At 42.1% G+C, this 15,363-nt stretch overlaps 1 protein-coding gene across 2 annotated transcripts in view; it reads right to left on the bottom strand.

The window, feature by feature from the left end:
* Positions 1-15,363, bottom strand: part of ADCY8 (adenylate cyclase 8) — a 217,516-nt gene that overhangs the window by 147,660 nt on the left and 54,493 nt on the right. For both annotated transcript variants that reach the window (XM_075920134.2, XM_075920135.2), the window contains exon 2: positions 13,252-13,401. In XM_075920134.2, coding sequence (XP_075776249.1) covers positions 13,252-13,401 — 150 coding nt within the window. The remainder of the gene's footprint in view (positions 1-13,251; positions 13,402-15,363) is intronic.

Genomic DNA, 15,363 nt, shown 5'->3' with positions numbered 1-15,363 from the left:
AGAGAAAAGGAACTTGTTTCTTCATCATGGTATCAGCTTTCTGGTGAATCTGTGAGCCCTTTTCCAGCTCCTATGAAGCAAAACAAGCTAGACATTCCAATCATCTTTGACAGGTAATGCACCACAACTATGTGTAACCAGAACACTGTTTAGTGTCTATATTGGTAAACTGGTAACAACCCAACAGAAGAAGAGAGATTTTGGGAGAGATTACAGATGGTTGCTCCATTAAAAAACAGTGGTTTGAGTAAGTGTAGGGGATAAATTGTCTCCACTAATTTTTTGATATTTCTAACCTTCCTCTCACCCTGGACAAGGCTTCTTTCCTCGCACAGTGTTATCAGGTAGAGAATTGAAGCTGTCTACCAGGAAAAAATGAAGACTGGCATAGCTCTTGTCGATCTGTTGGCTGCATACGACATAGTGTGGTGGAAGGGACTACTATGCAAACTATTAAGGTTGATTCAGTGTCAGCCGACACTTCAGCTATTGATAGCAATGCTTGGCAACTGTTGGTTTCGTGTGCACCTCAATACTAGCATTAGTAGATCCAGAACACTGAATAATGGTCTCCCTCAGTGCTCCGTACTGGCATCATTGTTATTTAACATCTATCTTAGTAACATCCCAAAAACTGGCTCTGCAATGTTAATCTACGCAGATGATATCGCACTGGCTGCACAATCACAATCTTTCAAAACTGTCAGCCAGATGCTGACATCCGACCTATTGACCATATCCAACAACCTACAGAAGTGGTGGCTCAAATCGAATCCAGACAAAACTGTGGTCACAGCTTTTCATCTAGACAACTGTAATGCCACCGCAAAATTTGATGTTGCTTTCTGTGGGAAAAAGATTGCTTCATCCTAAATACCTAGGCGTAACACTGGACCGTAAGCTCTCCTTCTGATGCCATCTGGAACAAACAAAGGAGAAACTAAAGCCGATGTCAAGGAACTATGGTGAGCTGAATGGTAGCAAGTAGATGTCCCAAACAAACATCTTGTGTCGGATCCCATCACTGAGCAGAAAGGCTTCGATCTTCTCTAGATATTGTGGTGTGTCCTAAACCAGCTTAGGATTGGCCAGGGCAAGTGCGGTTATCTAATGCATAAGTGGAATTTGTTGCCATTTCCACTGTGATTATGGCAGTCCTCAAACTATGCATTACACTGTTGCAGAATGCCCAACACAAAAATTCACTGGCTCATTGGAGAATATCCACAATCTAACCAGCAACACTGTTCACTGGCTGGAGAGCTTGGACGTCCAACTTTGACGAAGAAATATAGCATTGAACGTGACATTCAAAAGAAGAAGATCAGGTAGAGAGGACGTACATGTGGACAGCCTGGCAAAACTCCACTCACATTGAGCAAGTAGTGTTTTGGGTTTGTGAATGAAAGAGACTCAGAGGAAATGAAGGGGTGAAGAATAGAATACAATTGCCTCTTCAAATACTTGAAATTATAGACCCAATAGGAATGTGCCCTCTCTTGTCTGAAAAGGGAGCCCCTCTCCACCACCTGGCAGATCCCCAGCGATTTCCTAACTGATTGTACCCCGGTTGCCCCAGCTCCCACTAAAGCCATATGATCAGGGACTCCCATTGATAACAGCTGCCCCTGTGGCCCTGACTGCCTGTGAGAACAGGCAGAAGACCACCAGACTTCAGAGTAATCTGCATGGCATAGTAGCCAGAGCCTAGAGTATCAGACCATTAAAAATTTTTTGGGGGAAGAGTACAACTCTTTGGGGGTATGTCTACACTACAAAGTTAATTTGAACTAACAGACATTAGTTCGAATTAACTTTGATAGGCGCTACACATACAAACCGCTAGTTCAAACTTAATTCGAACAAGCGGAGCGCTTAATTCGAACTAGGTAAACCTCATTCTACGAGGACTAATGCCTAGTTTGAATTAAGTAGTTCGAATTAAGGGGTGTGTAGCCACTTAATTCGAACTAGTGGGAGGCTAGCCCTTCCCAGCTTTCCCTGGTGGCCATTCTGGGCACCACCAGGGAAACTCTTCTGTCCCCCTCCCGGCCCCGGAGCCCACTGCACCAGGCACGGCACGAGCCGGCCACCCGCTGCCACCCAGCCCTCCGCCTCTTCCCGGGACCAGGCTGGCGGTTCCGCAGGTCCGCAAGAGGTGGGCGCCCGCCTGGTCTAGTGTGGAGATCGTGGACCTCATCCATGACCTCCGCACTAGGCACAGGAAAGTGGCTGTCTAGGGCAGGATAGCTGCCAGCCTGGCCACCCAGGAGCAGGTTTGCAAGAAAATCAGGGTGGTCCAGTGAGACCCTCGACCCTGAGCCCTGAGCCCTGAGCTTAGAATGGCCATACTGGGTCAGACCAAAGGTGCATCTAGCCCAGTAGCCTGTCTGCCGACAGCGGCCAGCACTAGGAACCCTAGAGGGGATGGACCGAAGACAATGACCAAGCCATTTATCTCATGCCATCCATCTCTAGTCTTCCACAAACAGAGGCCAGGGACACCATTTCTACCCGCTGGCTAATACCACTCCATGGACCCAACCTCCATGACTTTATCTAACTTCTCTTTAAACTCTGTTCTAGTTCTAGCCTTCACAGCCTCCTGCAGCAAGGAGTTCCACAGGTTGACTATTTGCTTTGTGAAGAAGAACTTTCTGGGTATGTCTACACTACCTCCATAGTTCGAACTAGGGGAGTAATGTAGTCATTCGGAGTTGCAAATGAAGCCCGGGATTTGAATTTCCCGGGCTTCATTTGCATGAAGCCGGACGGAGCCATTTTTAAATGCCGGCTAGGTCGGACCCCATGCTTCATTCAAATCCCGGGCTTCATTTGCAACTCCGAATGACTACATTACCCCCCTAGTTCGAACTAGGGGGGTAGTGTAGACATACCCTCTGTTATTAGTTTGAAGCCTGCTACCCATTCATTTCATTTGGTGTCCTCTAGTCCTTCTATTATGGGAACTAATGAAGAACTTTTCTTTATGCACCCTCTCCACACCACTCATGCTTTTATAGACCTCTATCCTGTCCCCCCTCCGTCTCCTCTTTTCTAAGCTGAAAAGTCCCAGTCTCTTTAGCCTCTCTTCATATGGGACCTGTTCCAAAGCCCTGATCATTTTAGTTGCCCTCCCCTCTCCCAGCCTCTCTCTTCCCCTCTCCCACCTCCTTTTCCCAGTGTCCCCCGGTTTGGTTCAATAAAGACAGATTTCAAGCGGGGCACCCCTTAGAACTGTCTGTCCGGGGTGGGGGTCGGGTCCCTTTAAGCACAGCCCTCGGCTAGCCTGAGACAGCAGCTCCATGCTCTAAGTCCTAATATGATGCCCTGCCGGCACTGCTTCTGGACATCCTTAACCTCGGTTCAGGGTCGACTCAATGTGGACATGCTAGTTCGAATTAGCAAAATGCTAATTCGAACTAGTTTTTAGGTCTAGATGCACTAGTTCGAATTAGCTTAGTTCAAATTAAGTAATTCGAATTAAGTTAGTTCGAATTAGTGCTGTAGTGTAGACATACCCTGGTGTGAAAGGGATGTGTTGAGGCCTACCCAGAATATGTCAAATGAGCACCAGTTTAATTGTAAGTGTAAAGGAAAGGCAGCACTCTCAGATACAGGAGATAAAAATAAAAACAAAATTTGATTGGTTGACCAACAATAACCCTGCTTTTAGGGCAGTAAGTAACTCAGACAGCAGTATGCAACAAAGTGCTGATTACCCCAAATGGAGCAGACAAAAGTTTTTTGTAAGGGCAGAATGAGACAACAAAAATCTAATGTCAGCAATTGTCAGGCGAGTGGAGGAGTACCAAAATACTGAAACAGGGTATATAAGGTTGGCTGAAACAAACCAAGAGCGGACGGGTTGCGAATCCAAAAAGCCAGGTCTGATCAACCAGGGCTCCCTCCCTGGCGCTGAATCTCGCTGCCGCACATAAGCTCCGAAAGGGGAACAAATAAGCTCCAAAAGGGGAACGAATACCAGTCGTAAGTTGCAACAAAAAATCCAAAGAAAGGAAAAACATAAAGAAAAGAATATCTCCTGAATCTAAGCAATGCTTCTATCTTTCTTAACGTGAGTATTATATAATTGTTAACTCCATAAATTGTTTAAAGGTAAATCAGGAGGGTATATCTGTAGGAGAAGTTATTATTTCTTGTTTTTTTTTACTGTACTGTTTTTCTACTTTTTCTTTGTATATTATATTGTCTTAAAAGAATAAAAAATAGTGAATTGATTTAAATGGAAAATCAATTATAAAGTAAATAGAAAAAATAAAAAATCTTTGTTTGACCCTAAAAAGAAGTATTCCTCTATCTGTGGTTTCAAGTCCTTTAAAGAACCAAACCCGGTTACCGAAACCTGGGTGATTTGTTTATTTTTAAATGGAGATACTCGAAGGTTGATTTATTAGACCATTTTCCAGCAGAGATCAATTACTGTATAAAGAGCATGTAAGAAAGTCTAAAGAATATCATTAGTACAATTTATCATATGGACATCACACCAGCATGTGTGTGTGTTTATTATATGGATAATTTGGAAAATAGGAACGATGGATAAATAAAGGATCATTTCATTTGCATATCAGTGAAGCTTTCTACTCTCTACTGGTATCAAGTACACAACACCTTCGCAATAGATTATATTCTTGAAAATTGTGTAAATATACATTCCAGAAAATTAATCTTACCTTTCATTTTCATTGCCTTGCTATAATGAAAGCAGAATTGCCTACTCTGTCTTCAAAATAACAACAAGTAAGAAAGAAAGAATACACTTTGTTTCTCTTTAAAGTAGGGCTGTCAAGAGATTAAAAAATTATTTTGATTAATCAAGATTAATTTTTAATCTTGTGATTAATCATGTGATTAATTGAACTGTTAAACAATAATAGAATGCTGTTATTTAAGTATTTTGGATATTTTCTACATTTTCAAATATATTAATTTTCAATTACAACACATAATACAAATTGTACAGTGCTCACTTTATATTTGATTACAACTACGTGCACTGTAAAAAACAAAATAAATAGTGTTTGTCAATTCCCCTAAAACAATTAGGCTACGTCTACACTGGCCCCTTTTTCGGAAGGGGCATGCTAATTTTGAAAGTGGGAATAGGGAAATCCGCGGGGGATTTAAATATCCCCCGCGGATTTAAATAAACATGTCCGCCGCTTTTTTTCCGGCTTGGGGAAAAGCCAGAAAAAAAGCGTCTAGACTGGCCCGATTCTCCGGAATAAAGCCCTATTCTAGAGGATCTCTTATTCCTACTATTCCCACTTTCAAAATTAGCATGCCCCTTCCGAAAAAGGGGCCAGTGTAGACGTAGCCTTAGTGTAATATTTTTATCATGAAAGTTGAACTTACAAATGTTGAATTATGTACAAAAAACTATATTCAAAAATAAAAGAATGTAAAACTTTAAAGCCTACAAGTCCACTCAGTCCTGCTTCTTGTTCAGCCACTCAGACAAATAAGTTGGTTTACATTTGCAGGAATTAATGCTTCTTGCTTCTTGTTCACAATGTCACTGAAAAGTGAAAACAGCCATGCACCGTTGAAGCTGGTGTAGCAAGATGTTTACATGCCAGATGTGCTAAAGATTTATATGTTCTTTCATGCTTCAACATTCCAGAGGACAAGTATTCATGCTGATGATTGGTCCTCCTCAATAACAATCCAAAGCAGTGTGGAAAACAGATGTACATTTTCATCATCTGAGTCAGATGCCACCAGCAGAAGGTTGATTTTCTTTTTTGGTGGGTTGGGTTCTGTAGCCTCTGCACTGGAATATCGCTCTTCTAAGACTTCTGAAACCAAGTTCCACACCCTGTATCTCTCAAATTTTGGAAACCACTTATAATTCTTAAACATAGTTTAAGTGCTGTAGCTATCTTTAGAAATCTCACACTGGTACCTTCTTTGCATTTTGTGAAATCTGCAGCAAAAGTGTTCTTAAAACTAACAAGATGTGCTCAGTCATAATCCAAGACAACTATAACACAATGAATATGGCATAATGGGAGTAAAACAGAACAGGAGGCATACTATTCTCCTCCAAGGAGTTCAGTCACAGATTTAATTAGCACATTATTTTTTAATGAGCATCATCAGCATGGAAGCATGTCTTCTGAAATGGTGCGGAAGCACGAAGGGACATATGAATGCTTAGCATATCTGGCATGTAAATAACATTGCAATGCTGGCTACAAAACTCCCATGCATACACTAGTCCTTGCTTTCTGGTTGTAATAGGAAGAGAGCCTGAAACATAAAACTGCAGGTCAGAGGCCTGGTATGAAGCTTAAGACTTGGGCTAACATGGTCAAAACTTGTTAACATAAAGCAAAGTCAGATTGTGAGCAAGAATCTAGAAAGAGCAGGACTGATATTGCAGAAACACACACACCTAAGAGGTACTAGACACAAGTAACACAAACACAAAACGCATTCCAGGATAGCATGAGAACACCCTGATACCAGCACACTCCCCATAGATAACTAGAACATACTGACCCATCCCAGAATACGGTCAGAATCACAGCATGAGGGCTAGGGATGTTTTGATCGATCCAATAGATACAAGATGAAGGGTGGCACATCAGAGGGTGGCAGCTAGATGTATTAGAGTGATCCAGGGTGCTGTGGGGCCTGCGATGCAGGCCTTCCATCAGCACACCCTGGGCCTGGCCTGGGGCAGTGTAAGGCCACCACACAGTCCTCCCACCAGAGCTCCATGGCAGGATTCCCCTGCCCCAAGCATTCCACTCGAGCATGGGCCACACAGGCTGATTTGGCCAAGGTGGTGGAGGTGGGGGCCAGGCAGGCCAGCCCTGGCAGTGCTCCTTGGCCCAGCTGAGAGGCGGGAGTGGGAGACCATGCAGGCTGGCTGGGCACAGAGGTTTTGGGCATCCTGGCAGTCCTGGGTGGTGAATTGTCTGTGGCTCCTGGTAGGGGTGGGGGCTGCACTGCCAGCCCCAGTGATGCTCTGGGAGTGGTTGCAGCAGTGGAACCGGTGGGGCTCCCCACCCCCCCAGCCAACACTGGAGCCGAAGGCGGGGGGGAGGGTTATGGTGCAGAGGAGCCATTTGCCTGGGCTGGTGACCAGAAAGATGGTGAGCCCCACCCACAGCTGGCCACTCCCTTCCTGGTGTGGCTGCCCACAGTGGCCACTCTATGGTATCACATTCCTCTGAACAATCCCCTCCCTTTCCATGTTATGAAAAAGAATCAAAATTCCAGGCACATCCCATTTTCCTGGTACAACTAGACCTTGACTTTTTTTTAGTTTGGATAAGAGGAAGCTGCATACCAAATTTGATGGTGGTTCTAGCTGTTACTTTTTAGGAGGAGTTCTTGAATAAACAGCTTTGCAGTCAGACAAATGCACAAATCTATTATATACAGGCAGTCCCCGGGTTACATGGATCCGACTTACATCAGATCCCTACTTACAAACGGGGTGAGGCAACCCCGCACTAGCTGCTTCCCCCCAGCAGACCAGGGAGACGCGAAGCTAGCACCTCACCCCCCAGCAGACCAGGGAAATGTGGAGCGGTTTTCTCAGCAGACACCTCAGCTTGAGAATAAAGGACTGAGGGAAGTGAGGTGTGGGAGAATAAAACTGAGCTCTGGAGAAATGTTTGGCTAGAGTTTCCCCTACAATATGTACCAGTTCCGACTTACATACAAATTCAACTTAAGAACAAACCTACAGTCCCTATCTTGTACGTAACCCGGGGACTGCCTGTAGATACAGTACTTAGAAAAAAAGGGGTAAACAGACAAAGAGTGCAGATAATTTCTCAAGTTAGTTAAGAGCAAAGGAGACTGTGAAGAGTTACAATGGAATTTCACAAAAGTGGACAACTGGGCAACAAAATGCAAGATGCAATGTTAATAAATTTCAAATAATTTACTGTGGAAAACATTTCCAAACATATGTACAAAATGATGGGTCTAAATTAGCTGTTACTACTCAGGAAAGAGATCTTGGAGTCATTTTGGATAGTTCTTTGAAAACATCCACTTAATCTGATGGTCAAAAACCCGCCCAGAAATCTAGGAGCCATTAGGAAAGGAATAGATAAGACAATAAATGTCATGATGCCACCACATAAATCCAGGACACATGTACACCTTGTGCACCATGTGCAGTTCTGGTTGTTCCACCTCAAAAAAGATATATTAGAATTAGAAAAGTGACAGAGAAGAGTAAAAAAATTAAAAAGACAGGGACTGTTCTGCTTAGAAAAGAGATGACTGGGGTAAATATGCTAGTGCTCTATAAAATCATGGCACGGAGCAAGTGCATAAGGAAGCATTATTTAACTCTTCACATAACACAAGACACAGGGTTCACCCAATGGAATTAATAGGTAGCAGGTTTTAAAACAAGCAAAGGGAAGTATTTCTTCACACACAACATGCAGTCAACCTGTGACACTTGTTGCCACAAGATGCTGGGAAGTCCAAAAGTATAACTGGGTTAAAAAAAAGCTAGATAAGGTAATGGAAGATAGATCCATCAGTGTATAGTACCCAAGATGATCAGGGATACTGATCCCATGCTTCGGGTGTTTTTAAACCATTGATTGCCAGATGGTGGGTCTGGCCAATGGGGATACATCACACAATAATTGCCCTTTTTTGTTCAAGCCTTCTGAAGCATCTTGCATTAGCCACTCTCAGAAGACAGTATACTGGGTAGGTGGACAATTGATAAACTCAATATAGCCATTTTTATGTTCTTATTGCAAATTTTACCTGAAGTCTGAGTAAAAGTCAATGGGATTCAGGCTTGAAAATGCTTAAGTACCTTTTGAAAATATGCTTTTAAGTCACTTAGGAACATTTACCCATAATCCTCTATATAAAAGTATAACAGACCATAAAATCCTGCATTTCCATAGTGATTTGATTTCTTTGTAGTAGGTGGAATTTATCACAGACTATCATTTATGCCAGCATATCTAAATATGAACAATGGATCAATGGAGTTACTCAAAATATACACCAGTGAACCTGCCAATAGAATTAGGCCAATTTTACTGCTCCAGAACAATATGATGCCCAAATGAGAAGACCAATGATAACAATAAAAAAGTTAGGGACCCACACTGTACTGACATATACCAATGACAAGTAGAACAAGAGCTTCTCTACAATAACAAGATTTACATAATATGCAGCAGATGCCACCACACTTAACTTTCCAATTTCAGTTCAGAGCAGCATGAAAAAAACTGAATGATCTCCAAAAAAACAGTGGGTGGAAAATAATTATTTTGATGGTTTCACCTTGAATTCGTACCACATTCCACAAAAACAAGCTATGATTATCAAAGGCAAAAGGAATAAGCAAAGCTGTGTTTTTCTGGAGAAAATGACATGATTTTTAGATGGAATTCATCTTGATGTCCATGCTACCAAGACCTGCATTTGTCTATTTAAAACATGAGTACAATATTTGTATTCTAATAGATCTGCAGATAGTTATTAGAGGATCACTGCAAAATCTACCAAAAACCTTTAACGGCTTTATGGAGTGTATACCATGCTGGACAGTGTTGTCTCATCATTTCCTTGTATTCTACCATCTATCTGTCTGTCTGTATCCATCTGTTGTTTCTTGGCTTAAACTGAGATTGCAAAATCCCTGGGGCATGCACTATATTCTTGTTCTGTAATTATACTGCATCTAACATAACGAGGTTCTGATCTATGACTAGGGCTCCAAGGCACTAAAGAAACACAAACAACAAATAATAACAAGTGTTTGTAGGATTAGCCCCTTAATCTCTGTGTGGTGAATATGCACTATTATCCCCATTTTACAGATGGGGAAACAAAGAGGAAGATGATCTGCCCAAGGCCATACAATGAATCAATATCAGTCAAAATCAAGATTAGAACTCAAAATGTATAAGCAGTCAGTCCATTCTTCAGACATCTGGATCATGCTGCTTTTGTTATTGGGGAACAACAGAACATCAGCTTCTCTTTTGAATTTCCAGGTGGTTGGCTTTAGCATCACCCTCTGCATTTGGTCCCTTGGAAAGAGGAGGGAAGAGCCACAGACAGGCTTTGTCTACGCTAAATGTTTTTGCAGCAGAAAATATATTAATGAGGGTTCATTAGCATAAACTGTGACATCGTTAGCATATTTTCTGCCATTTCTTTTTGCGCAAGGGGTTTTGCGCAAAAAGAAGCAGTGTAACTGGGGGTTTTGCCCAAAGCAGAATTGGTTACACTGCTTCTTTTTGCACAAAAACCCCTTTCGCAAAAAGAAATGGCAGAAAATATGCTAATGATGTCGTGACTTATGCTAATAAATCCCTCATTAGCATATTTTCTGCTACAAAAACGTGTAGTGTAGATATACCCCTAAAGTGTATCTCCAGCTGCTTTAAGGGTCCTTGGGAGCCATGATCATCTGGAATAGTTTCCAACTGCTCTAACCTACCAGGGATCAGCATAGATCTACCCAGAGAATAAAAGAGTCACAGTGGGCATGTCTTCACTAGGAAATTATGTTGAAATAACTAAATTTGAACTATAACTCCTGAAATAACTTTAGAAATAAGCTTATTCCCCAAGGTAAGCAGAAGTTATTATTTCAAAATAACCAGTCCCTTATCGTATATATAGTAGTCCAAAGTCTGAGACTCCGTAATGCTGAAATGCTGGCTGTTCCCTCTGGGCGGCACTGTTGCCTCCCAGGCTGTTCCCTCTGGGCGGTGCTGTTGCCTAAGTCACGTTCTTCGCCTCACGCTGTGGCTCTCGGATGACTTCTGCACCGCTCAGCCGGGCCGCCGCGGGGGAGCAACCGGCGCAAGCGGCTGTTTGGGCGCCACGATCCCCATGCAGCACCCTAATGGGCTTAGTTGTGTGGCTACTCCGCTTGCTATTTTGAAATATGGGGAGTTATTTCAAAATAACTCCGTAGTGTAGACCAGGGCAGTGGGATCCCTGTGTGCTCCAGTCCACTGTGTTGCCAGCTGACAGCAGAGAAGAGAATCTGATCAGCAGTGTACTGTATAGCTACTGAACATGAAATCGATGTTTAATGACATTTTCATTCAGAATGATGGTGGCCTTATGTTTCTCAAAGAAGAATTTACATCATGGTGTAGGGAATGGGGGAACAGAGGTTATTTAAATAAGGAAGGAAATCGGTGGCAAAGCATTGATCAGATGGCAGCAGAATTTCAAACAAAAATATGTGCATTTTAATCCTCCCAGTCATTCCGATGAAAGAGAACCCTAGGGTTACATGAAACCAGCAGATTTCAACATTGCTAACATACAACGTAACTTTAATCAATTTATGTGAGTGGAGAGAAATAAAAACAAAGGCAGTATAAGTAGGGCTTACAACCCTAATAGTCAAGAGTATCCTGTGATAACGGCAGAATACTGAGTATATTGATATAGTAAATTACGGCAGTGTTTTTTATATATATATATATATATATATATATATATATATATATATATATATATATATATATATATATATATATATATTGCAATCCTTTGCTTCATCTCTGTACACATTCCTGCCTTAAAATGACCTTAAATTCTCAGAAAATCAAAGAAAACATAAGTATCTCAAGGGAAGGGCTGACCAAACTGTGTAATTCCTATTCCACAAGAAAATCCAAGATTTCAACATTTGTGTTCATCCCAAATTAAGACAAAAAGCTGATATACCTTTTTTTAAAGATGAACAAATACTCCAAAAGATTGCATTCAGAGATACTGAAATATTTCAGCCAGAACACAATATTTTGACATTGCTGGAATGGAAATGTTTCAGTCTGTTTTTTAAACCTACCTGGCAAGTTTTGTTTTGAGACACTTCAACAGTAAATTGCATTTCACAGTTATGGAGCTGTGCTTTCTGAGAGTTGTTGTTCACCACTCTCCTCCCTGGGCCAGGCTCCCTGGACAAACTATATCTCCCACCATGCACCAGCAGTCATGAGACTCTAATGATGCAGCACTTAGCTTGGATAGAAATGAATTTGTGTTGCATTATGAGAGATGTAGTCCTCTAGGAGTAGAAGCTACAGTTCCCGTGAAGTCAGAGCTGTACCATGCATAGGATGCTTTAAGAGGTGGCCACCCCAGGCCTGCACTTTGGGGGAGCCATGTGGCAGCCATCTCAAATGTCCAGTAGACAGGCACATTCCCCCCACATTCACCAGGGCCATGGGAGCCAAAGTGTCCCAGCAGTCTGCTCTGTCCCTCTCCACCGCCCACTTTCAACTGGCTATGCTCAACTTCTCCATGGCAGCAGGAAGCAGAGTGCACCAGTCCCAGAGGAGGGCCTGTGGGGGGATTGCCCATGCCCACGCCCCATGTTTGGAGCACTCAGGAGTGCCCCAGACCCTCCTCCCCCTTGGAATGGCCCTGATTGAGGCAACGTGCAATGATGGGAAATGCAATTTAATATTAACTGATTTGAAAGATTTTGGATCAGGTCAAGTAACAAAATATTCATGAACCAATCAACTGTGTATGCAGAAGGATGGACCTGTCAGGAATCAGACCAATCCAGGCTTCTTCTGAGCTGCAATGTCTGGTCTGCAAAAAATCCCAGACACAAAAAACCCACCCAAGCAGAAGATGGAGCCTCAAAAAAGAGGCAATGTTTGGGAAAGCCCAGACATTTGGTAACTCTAGGCAGGCTAGTGCAGAGAGGAAAGTGTCAAGAACATCACGCTTCCCTCTGGATCTCTTCATGTAAGTTTGGCAAAAAGGGAAGGGAGTATGAAGGAGAAATCTATCTGCATACATAATGAAATCATTAGGCTAATTTTATTAGCAAATTAAATGGCAACATAATTTATATGTTGAAGGCATATTGGTCCTAAAACTAGTTTAAATGGCAGTGCAGAGGATGGCATTGGATTAGTTTTTGGTGGATGCAAAGCGAGTATAACTTATACACTAAGAAGGCAGAGTGAAGGGTGGGGTAGGAGAATAAAATGCCACATATGAAAGGTGTCAGCTAGAGCAGGCTCCTGTGCATGAGTGTGGCAAGGAAGAGATTTTCTGCTGAAAGCCTTTGATATGTCATGTCACAAAAATAGAGCAAACGACAGAGCATTAACCTCACTTAACCAGTATAAATCCATTTACTTCAACGGAGTTTCATGTGTGTAAGCAAGAGGAGATTCATGTCCTAGTGATGCAGTTTATATGACAGAAGCATTCTTTCTCTCTGCATACCTGTCTCTGGTTTTCCGTCTCTAGCCTCAGTCTTGCTTCTACGCATCTTCTGGTCTCTAAGAAGGCTTGGCGCTGAGCTCTGTCTGATAGGTAGCTGATGAAGATTCCTGCTGTATTCATACACATAAATAACACTGTCTGAGCGGCAATCTGAAATAGATAAGAAAACAGGACTTTGGTCTGATGACTGAGACAAAAATATTCATTTTAAGAAGGAAAACGAGCCTGCTTAAAAGTCACAGACGCGGTACAATTCAACAGTTAAGAAAGTTAGTCGAAAAAAGTCTGTTGGATCTTAATTAAAGGTGTCAAACATATGAAATGCATTCTGCCTGAATGAAGAAATATGCAGTATTTGGGAGGGAGGCATTAACTCTAGCTGAACCATGAACAATGTTTCTAGGAGCTGACTCACAAGGGACTAGTCAAGAGCAATAACAAACACCATTAAAAATTTATTTTTCCGTAAGGCCCCTTCCAGCTCTACATTTGTAAAATCAGTTTTGTGATACACTTCATGGTATAAGAAGTGAGCTACATAACCCTCCCCACCCAAAATAAAGGTAGCATATCCATTTAATGATGAATTTCTGTTGTTGTTGTATTAGTTTTATTGACACTCAAAACTACCTCGTTAGTAGATGAAGACAAAGAACTGGCACACAAATTTCTGAATAACAAATAACCCAAAACAGAAACCCAAAGCATAATGGAATATTTGCAACAAGACTGTTGTATAAACAGAGATTTTACTTTGTCCCTGTCAGATAAAAATGCTAAGAAAATTCTCCTCCCTTATAACTGCACACTACACTTTTTCTGCTAGTGGAAGAAGGGGCATTCCACTTCTTCCTCATCCTCTCTAGGCATGCCCTAAGCTACAATAAGATGTGTCTGTAAGGGCACATTTACAAAGCAGGGCAAAAACTGAATTAAGCTACACAACTTCAGCATGGTCATTTGGGTAGCTGAAGTCAAAATAGTTTAATTTGGCTTACGGCACTATCTACACAGCAGGAAATCGAAGGAAGAGCATTCTTCCTTTGACTTCCCTTACTCCTCGTGAAATGAGGGCTACAGGAATTGGAGTAAGAAGTCCTCCATCTCAACATTTTTTCAAAATAATGGCTTGCTGTGCAGATGCGCATTTTTTTGTTTTGAAATAATGTCAGTTATTCCAAAGTAATGCTGCTGTGTAGACATACGCAAACTGAGCTATGCTAGGGGATTTGGCCCTGTAAGCACAGTGTACAAGGTCACCCTAATTCTTCTTGTTGTCTCACTTTCCTCCCAGACCTTTTCAAACCAAAATCCCATTCTCATCCATCCATCCTGGCACACGTGAACTCTTTGGGGTGATTCTCATGAGTAAAGCTAATCAAACATGCATAATTCACTCAACATGTTTGCAAGATGAAATCCATAAAGTTAGTAAGAAACAGAGGGAGCCTTTCAGATAGAAATAAATTGCTGTATAATGTTTTATACACTATACATGAACAAAAATAATTGCAGCCTTAGTTATCTTTTTCTGAGCCATTTCTGCTTTAGGTTGCATGTTCTTGTGATCCTCTCTTATGTTACATCTAGCTGATAAGTATCTGTTTGACCTTATGGGAGAAATAATGCAAAGCAGGTCTGGATTCATTGATATGTCAAAAACACATAGGCTACGTCTACATTGGCCCCTATTACGGAATAGGCATGCAAATGTAGCACTTTGGAAGAGGCAAATCCGCGGGGGATTTAAATATCCCCCGCGGGATTTAAATAAACATGGCCGCCGCTTTTTTCCGGCTTGGAGATAAGCCGGAGAAGAGCGTCCAGACTGGCGCGATCCTCCGGAATAAAGCCCTATTCCGGAGGATCTCTTACAACTAGGAATAAGAGATCCTCCGGAATAGGGCTTTATTCCAGAGGATCGCGCCAGTATGGACGCTTTTCTCTGGCTTATCTCCAAGCCAGAAAAAAACGGCGGCCATGAAAATGCAAATGCCGCGGGGGATATTTAAATCCCCCGCGCATTTGCCTTTTCCAAAGTTCTACATTAGCACGCCTATTTCACAATAGGCGGCCAATGTAGACACAGCCATAAGGTTTTAAGAGAAAATT

Source organism: Pelodiscus sinensis, chromosome 2, assembly GCF_052426305.1.
Source record: "Pelodiscus sinensis isolate ZL-2025 chromosome 2, ASM5242630v1, whole genome shotgun sequence".
Classification (NCBI taxonomy): Eukaryota; Metazoa; Chordata; order Testudines; family Trionychidae; genus Pelodiscus; species Pelodiscus sinensis.
The sequence above is the reverse complement of the archived record's forward strand: the minus strand, read 5'-3'. Positions and strand labels throughout refer to the sequence as shown.